Source organism: Myotis davidii, unplaced genomic scaffold (genome assembly GCF_000327345.1).
Source record: "Myotis davidii unplaced genomic scaffold, ASM32734v1 scaffold733, whole genome shotgun sequence".
In the NCBI taxonomy this organism is placed as follows: domain Eukaryota; kingdom Metazoa; phylum Chordata; class Mammalia; order Chiroptera; family Vespertilionidae; genus Myotis; species Myotis davidii.
This window is the reverse complement of record NW_006284956.1, coordinates 82619-91451: the sequence shown is the minus strand read 5'-3', so window position 1 is coordinate 91451 and position 8833 is coordinate 82619. Positions and strand designations below refer to the sequence as shown.

General features: G+C 43.6%; 1 protein-coding gene across 1 annotated transcript in view; it reads right to left on the bottom strand.

Moving 5' to 3' along the window:
* NINL (ninein like) overlaps nucleotides 1–8565 on the bottom strand; it is a 69816-nt gene extending 61251 nt beyond the window's left edge. The window contains 3 exon segments of the mRNA XM_015558429.1: nucleotides 98–270; nucleotides 4271–4367; nucleotides 8371–8565. Coding sequence (XP_015413915.1) covers nucleotides 98–270; nucleotides 4271–4367; nucleotides 8371–8553 — 453 coding nt within the window. The 5' untranslated portion in view covers nucleotides 8554–8565.
* Nucleotides 8566–8833: the final 268 nt, after the last annotated feature.

Below are 8833 nucleotides of genomic sequence, written 5' to 3'. Positions count from 1 at the left end.
GCCCCTTCACATCTTCCTGCAGTGAGCAGTGATGAAGTGAATCGCCATTTCCCTGATGCCTGGCAGCCTGGGGTGGGGAAGGGGGGACCCGACTCACCTCCACACTTTCCAGAGATGCAGCGCGTCGGATCTGGCTTTTCACGGAGGCTTTGGCTTGCTGTTCTGGGAAACATTTGGTTCTGGGTGCAGAGTCGCACAGCTCAGGCCGGCTCCTCCGGCCGTACCACTTCGAGCCACTCACATACTTTGGTGGGACAGCATGGGAGGCAGCTGGAAAGAAAATGGGAGGTTCACAGGGGTGGGCCTTTAAAGCAACCTCTGGGCCCATGCAAGCTACTGAGATGCCTTTTAAGAAGGCAGAGATTTGGACACAGAGTGCATGCCTCACTGATGGATGCACTTTTATTCTCACAGACTCACCTGGGAGAACAGAGGGAACAGTTAACAGCAGTAATCCTATTCCCTGGGCTGGGGACTGAGAAAGCCAGGCTGGGAGACAAGGACTTTCCACTCTAAACTTTACATGCTGTTTAAATTTTTTGGTTTTTTCTTTAGAGATAGAGGAAAGGAGAGGGAGAGAGGGAGGGAGGGAGGGAGAAAGAGAGGGAGGAAGGGAGGGAGGGAGGCCGAGAAAGAAACATCATTGTGGGAGAGAAACATCAATCGGCTGCCTCGTGCATACACCCCGACTGAGACTCGAACCCTCAACCTGGTGTGTGCCCTGACCTGGAATTGGATTGGTGACCCCCTGGTGCATAGGGCAATGATCAATCAACTGAGCCACACTCGCTAAGGCTTTAAGTTTTGTTTTGTTTGTTTGTTTTTTACCATATTTTGCTTTTATTTAGGTAATAAAAAACTAATACAAAATCTAGCTTTTTATACAAAGGAAAAAACCTTCCCAATAACCCAGGACCAGACCACTCCAGAGACAGGGAGGTCACGTTCCACCCTGCTCACTTCACTCTAGGACCCCAGGGCCTGGATGGAGGATGCAGGTGGGCACAGACCTCAGATGGAGCTGTGTAGGCTCAGGCTCCATGCGGGTCTCAAGTCTGGGGCGCAGGCAGGTATGGACTTAGTTTTGAGGTTCATGAGAATCCCCTAAACCTGAATAATTTTGCACTTCCTTTTTGCCACCTTACCTGTCCACATCTGCACAGAGCAGCTGGGATCTCTGAGGCAGAGAAGACACTCGCTGACTCTGTGCTGGAGCCTGGCAGGCAGGAGAGAGACAGGGAGGGCAGCACAGGCAGTGGCCAGCACAGGACAGGGCTTCAGAGGGAAGCAACCAGAATGGGCCACTTGGAGAGAAACAGAGCCCAGAGTGGCCAGGCCAGGAGACGAGGAGCATTTCACTGCAGATGCGTCTTGAGCCTCACCCCACCAGAAGTCACGCCCCTTAAGGTCAAGTACCACCACATTTCTTTCTTTATTTCACAGCCACTAACCTTGGGACCATCAGAGGAAGAATGGTGATGCCAGCGACAGACAAAAACTAGGGACAGGGGCAGTTTCTGGGAGGAAAACGCTCACCTGGGACATGTAGAACATGGAGAGAGTGACATACAAGGCAGCTGACAGTATGCAGGTTGACCATGTAATTTCTCACCCCATTGGGGCACTTTGAGGTCACTGCAAGCACCATGACTAACACCCTGGAACAACAGGCATTGGCAGGCCCTGGCCCCACAAACTCTCACCATGTGAGAGAGCTCATGGGATCTGCTCAAGAAGAGGCCAAGTGGGTGGGGAAGAATCGTCCTCTTTCCACCCAAAGGTGGTGTCAGAAGAGGGACCTTTGTGTCAGGTGAGAAGGGGAAGCTGTGGCACGTGTGGGAAAACCGGTGCAGGACGCTTGGAGGGGAGCTCTGCGCGCCCTCCTAAGCCTTCAGACCTCCACAGAAGCAGAGTCCTGGCCCCCAGGTCCGTACCGTGGCCACTTCCCGGGCTCAGTCTACTTGTTGGCACACCTGGAGATCATGCAACCAGCATGTGTTCCTGCCTTGTCGGCTTGATTTTCCTTCCTTCCACTGCCTCTCTGTAGATAACCCCTAGTCCATGTCCGGAGTCCCACCCTGTCCTGGATGCTGGACCCACTTTTTCCGTTGCCAGCAAGTCAGCACCTCCCTTGAGTAACGAGTCGTCCAGAAAGACGCATGCTCTGTGCAGATGTGGACAGGTAAGGTGGGAAAACACTTTTTTATAATATTCACCATGTTCTCAAGAAACCTATCACCTCCCTCCCTCCAACAGGGAGAAACGCTACTCTAGAAAAGTGTCCATGTAGCAAGTCAGAACAGAAACAACAAGGGCAGAGGAATGATGGTAAAATGAATGGAACAGCCCACAGATTCATAAAAGTCATACCCTCTGGGGGTGGGAAGGACGGTAAGTCACCCGGCCACGCATATTTCAGCGCAGGCACAGCCCAGCCCAGCCCCCATAACACACCACAAAGTGTCCACAGAACACAAGATATGGCCCCTCATGGCTCTGGTAGACAGGGCAGCATACCTGCTGACCCAAGCCCTAGACATCCAGTGGTGTCTTCCTGGTGTACATTTTTATTTATAGGAAAAGAGTAAAAAAATCTAAACATTAAAGCACATATGGTTATCTATAATAATAAAAGCATAATATGCTAATTAGACTGGACAGCCAAACGACCTTCAGGACAACCTTCCAGACGAAGTGGGGCTGCGAGGGCCAAGACCCTTGCACGAATTTCATGCATTGGGCCTCTAGTATGTTCAATAATGGCCTCTAGTGAAAAGAGTAGAATGATGGGAAGCAGGGATGTCCTTCAAAATCCCAAGGATTTGATTCCACAATGACACTCTCCTTCCTGGAGTATCAAAAGCACATTTTTCTGATCAGGGTGGGAGATTATAGGAAAGACTGGCAAGCAGATTAGAAAACAAGAAGAGAGTGATGCTATGAATGGAGTAGCAGGTGGTAAATGAGGCACTGAGGAGGCAGAGGCCTAAACCACATTTGACAAAAGGGGCCTGAGAAAGAGAAGGTGAACCAGGGGTGGAAAACTGAAATGAACACCATCCTGGAGGGCACCAAGCTTGTTCTGACTCTCCAGGACCACCAATGCTTGATCAGGCCTTCGAGCAGTGGGCTCCCTGCCTCTGTGGATGGGTGCTTGGAGAAGAACACTAGCATGAGCCCCATCTGCTGGCATGAGAGCAAGAAGGTGTCTCAGGGAGGACATACAACTTGTGCTTTTTCTCACTGATGACAGTTTTGTTTTGTAATTTCTTTTAGATTTCAAAGCTTTCCTCAATTAAATTGCTGTATGCCCTCCCTGAGACACCTGCTCCCTCTCATGCCAGCAGGATGAGGTTTGGAGAACTGCTGGGCTGGTGACCAATTGGAGCCTGGGGAGACTGGCATACGTAGAGAGGACCTGGAAGCTCCGGCCCTTTCCCACACCTTGTCTGATGCATCTCTTCTATCTGGCTATTCCTGAGTTATTTACTTTTTTAAAAAACATGTTTTTATTGATTTTAGAGAGAGAGGAACAAAGGAGAGAGAGATAGAGACATCAATGATGAGAGAGAACCACTGATTGCCTACTTCCTGCACACCCCCTACTGGGGATTGAGTTAGCATGTGCCATGACCGGGAATCGAACACTGACCTCCTGGTTCATAGGTCAACGCTCAACCATTGAGCCACACCGGCTGGGCCTGAGTTAAATACTTCTTTAATAAACCAGTGATCTAGTGAGTAAAACTCTGAGTCTGTGAGCTGCCCTGGCAAATTAATCGAATCAGAGGAGTAGGCTTTGAGAACCTCTGACTCATAGCTATTGGTCAGAAGCACAGGTGACAACCTGGACTTGCGACCAGCATCTAAAGTGAAGAATTAATGGGATTCAGCCCTTAACCTGTCAGATCTGACACTATCTCTAGGTAGATCATGTCAGAATTAATTGTAGAGCACCCAAATGGTGTCAGAGAATTGCCAGCACGGGAAAAACTACCACACATCTGGTGACCAGAGTGTCAGCAGTATTCAGAGTATTGTGCACAGTTTAAAGGAAAATAACAGGATTTCTATCTAATAATACTATTTTACAAATAAGAAAATAGAAGAAAAAAACAGAAATGTTTTGTCCCAGTTGTCACCGCTCAGCAGTGATAGAGCAGGGTTAGAATTTAATCTCAACCTACTAGATTCTTCAATCAGGATATTATACCCCAATATGTTATACATAATGAAAAGAAACTAAAGTGAGGGGAGGAAATCCTCTTACCTGATTCCAAGGAACTACTGTCTTCATCCGAGGAGCCGACACCAGCGCTTGATGATAACACTGCCACAAAACCTTCCTTAAAGTCCTCAAAGTTAACCTGGGTGAATTTAAGAAAAGAGGTCAAAGTTACTTTCAACAGAACAAATACATAATGCATCGGCCTTTTGTTTGTTTTATTTCCTCTGATGGAAACATCTTATTGTTGCCTTTTTGCATTGAGAACTTTTATTTTTCCCAAAAAATTTACCTAAGATTTTTTAAAAGGAGGAGGTCCAAGATGGTAATAACACAGGAAGACGCTGAAAGCACACTGAAATTACACCTATTTAGAGAGCAATCATGCCTGAGAGACAACTGGGGACTGATTAGACAGCTTATGAATAAAGGAGAGAAAGATAACGAGTAGAGAAGGCTAGGGAACCACGGGAGCCCCGAGTATCTGCAGGAATTCTCCAGAAGTGAAGGTGCCAGTGAGCACCACTGTTTATGTCCCTTGTCCACCTCCATCAGTCAGGTGGGGGCTCTCCACAGGCTCTGGCTTACCTGCACGATTGCCATAGCACATTCTGGGAGTCCGTTTTGGCTCCAAACAAAGGAAGCAAGCAGGATCAACAGGACACTCCTACATGAACCTGGCCTGCCCTCCCAGACTACTACAGCGTTGTAGGCCAGTGCCCCAGATGCCATAGGCAACTGCTTGGCTCCAAATGGACTCTCAAAACCACCCAGCACACACAAGGTCACTTTTTCAAGATTGGGAGAGAGAAACATTTTGTCTAATTCAGATAAACAAAGAAAGGTGAACAAAATGAAGTGAAGAATACCTCTCACATGAAGGAACAAGAAAAATCAACCAGAAAATAAAACTAATGAAACAGAGATAAGCAATTTGGTAAAAAATTAAAAGAAAAGTCAGAAGGATACACACCAAACTTGAGAGTGAAATAGAGAAATTTAGGGAGAACTTCAACAAAGAGTTAGAAAGTATAGTAAGAAACCAAGAGAGCTGAAGAATATAATGATACACTAGAAGTAATCAATAGTAGCTTAGCTAACACAGAAGAAAAGATCAGTGACCTTGAAGACAGACTAATGGAAATCAACTAATTAGAACAGCAATAATAATTTTAAAAAATCAACTGAGGATCATTTACAGGGCCTTTAGGACAATAGCAAGCACACTAACATTCACATTATAGGGGTCCAAGAAGGAGAAGTCAGAAAGAAATCAGAATTTTATTGGAAGAAATAATGGCTGAAAACTTTCCTGACCTGTGAAAGAAAAGAGACAGATAGCTCCAAAAAGCACAAAGAATTCCAACCAAGATGAACTAAAAGAGACCAAGACATATTGTAATTAAAATGGCAAAAGTTTGCCAAACCGGTTTGGCTCAGTGGATAGAGCGTCAACCTGCGAACTGAGAGGTCCCAGGTTCGATTCCGGTCAGGGGCATGTGCCTTGGTTGCGGGCACATCCCCAGTGTGAGGTGTGCAGGAGGTGGCTGGTCGATGTTTCTAGCTCTCTATCCCTCTCCCTTCCTCTCTGTAAAAAATCAATAAAATATATTTTTTAAAAATGGCAAAAGTTAAAGAGACAATCTTGAAGGCAGCAAAAGGAAAACAACTAGTTACAGAGAAAGGAAACCCCATAAAGATATCAGCTGATTTCTCAGCAGCAACTTTATAAGCTAGAAGGGAATGGCAGAACATCTTTAAAGTGATGAAAGAAAGGAACCTATAACCTAGAATAATTTACCCAGAAAGGTTTCATTCAGAATTGAAGGAGAGAAAAGAGTTTACTGGACAACCAAAAAATTAAGGAGTCCATCACCATTAAACCAGCTTTACAAGAGATGCTAAAGGGCCTCCGATAAACAAAAGGAAAGGTCATAAATAGAAATAAAATATTAGACAGAAAAAAAATCTCACAGATAAAGGCAAATCCTACATAATAAAAGGCTAATATGCAAATCGTTCCCTCGACTGGGAGTTTGACTAGGAGTTCAACCGGGAGTTCGACCAACCACCTGTGGTCCCTCCCCATAGCTGACCCCTCCCCCAATGGGCCCCTCCTACCCCAATCAGGGTGGACCGGCCAGACCCCACTTGTGCATGAATTCATGTTCTGGGCCTCTAGTATTTAATAAATACAGTGAAATTCACCAAAAACAAAGTGTGTGTGTGGGGGGGGGATGTAATCCTTTTAGATATAGTCAAACTTAAATGACTATCAGCTTAAAATAGACTGCCATAGATACAGAACCTCATGGTAACTAAAAACCAGAAACCTACAAAAGATATACACAAAGAATAAAGATAAAGATCCCAAACAAACACTAAAGAAAACCAGCAGATCACAAGGAAATCCATTTTAAACGTAAATGGATTAAATGCTCCAATAAAAAAAGACAGATAGGATGGCTGAATGGATTAAAATACATGGCCCATCTATATGCTGCTAAAAATTGAAAGACACATACAGACTGAAAGTGCAAGGATAGAAAAAGATATTTCCATGTAAATAGAAATGAAAAGAAAGCTGGAGTAGCAATACTCATTTCAGACAAAATATATTTTGAAACAAAGAATGTTAAAAAAAAGACAAAGAAGGCAATTACATAATGAGAAAGGGGTTAATACAAGAACAGGATATAAACAATTGTAACTATACACCAAACATAGGAGAACCCAAATATAAAAAGCAAATAATAATGAATATAAAGGGAGAAATTCATGGTAATTCAATAAGAATAGGAAATTTTAATGTCCCATTCACATCAATGAATTGATCATCCAGACAGAAAATTAATAAGTGGTCATAAATGTCACATTAGACCAGATTAACTTAATAAAAAGTAATAGAACATCTCATCCAAAAACTTCAAAATAATATATTTTTTCATGGGCACATGGAACATTATCCAGGACAGATCACATGTTAGGCCACAAAACAAACCTCAATAAACTCAACAAAATGTAAATCATATGAAGCATATTTTTTGACCCTATGACATGAAAATAAAAATAAATTACAGAAAGAAAACTGGAAAAAGTACAAATATGTAGAGACTAAACAACATGCTACTAAACAACTAATGGATCAAGGAAGATATCCTCAATGGGCAAAAACTAAAGCATTTCCCTTAATATCAGGAACAGGACAGAGATATCCGCTTTCACCACTCTTATTCAACACAGTGTTGGAAATTCTAGCCACAACAATCAGACAAGCAGAAGAAATAGAAGGCATCCAAATTAGAAAGGAAGAGGTAAAACTGTCATTATTTGCAGCTGACATGATATTGTACATAGAGAACCCTAAAGATTCCACCAAAAATGCTACTACAACTGATCATTGAATTCAGTAAAGTAGCAGGATACAAAATTAATATCCAGGAATCAGTTCCATTTCTATACACCTATAATGAACTATCAAAAAGGGAAACTAAGCCCTAGCCGGTTTGGCTCAGTGGGTAGAGCGTAAGCCTGCAGACTAAAGGGTCCTGGGTTAGATTCCGGTCAAAGGCACATACCCAAGTTGCAGGCTCGATCTTCAATAGAGGCAGCTGAACAATAATTCTCTATCATCATTGATGTTTCTATCTCTCTCTCCCTCTCCCTTCTTCTCTGAAATCAATAAAAATATATATTTTTTAAAGGGGGGAAACTAAGAAAAAACAATCCCATTTATAATTGCATCAAAAAAATAAAATACCTTGAGATAACAGGCACTGTTTTTAACACTAACATGTTAACAGCTGGACACATTCAAGAGGTTGGAACAAGGTGAGTGTTTCTATCAGGAAAGTTTTTATCTAGGTTTTGGATCACCATTTAGATGATCTTCAATTTCCTAGAAAAAAGAACTATCTGAGTTCATTTTCTTTCTTGCTTATATGAGATCACAGAATACTTCTAAACATAAGTATCCTTTGCTCCTTAATAGTAGATTGAAATTTTGTCCAACTGCAAGATGAATTTCAAGCTGTGTAACTTTCCTTTGACAAGTATTTTTACTCAGCTGATATTTATCAAATGCCAGTAATCGCCAACAAAAGTATTCTGTGCCTTTCGTAATGAGAATGAAGTCAAATACCCACCCTGGCAAAGTGGTCATTTCCAAGAAGTGTCTGCAGAAGGATGGGAAGCTGCTTTTCCAGATGAAGCTTAAGACAGAGTTGGGTCAGCTCCTCCCGATCCAGAAAGCCTGTCCCTGTGGTATCACAGCTGCTGTAGACTTCCCTGAGCTGTGAAACATAGTGGTCCTCTTCTTCTTCATCCATCCCATAGCAGGCTGGACACGACATGCGAAAAAACAAAAACAATGGTACACTTACTGCCATGCCTCACACATTCTCTCACTGCTATGCTCCAGACAGTGTGGCCCAGGCCCAGGGTAGAAGCTGGTGTGTAAGGAAAAGTCACCAGAGCCTCTCGGGTTTACGTGGGGCTGGAAGGCATCGCCTGCAACTTTGCAGAAGAGGCCAAAATCATGTCACTAGAGAGCCAGTCCTCCTTCCGAGAAGTATAAAATTTTGTTCTGTCAAAAAAAAAACAACCCAC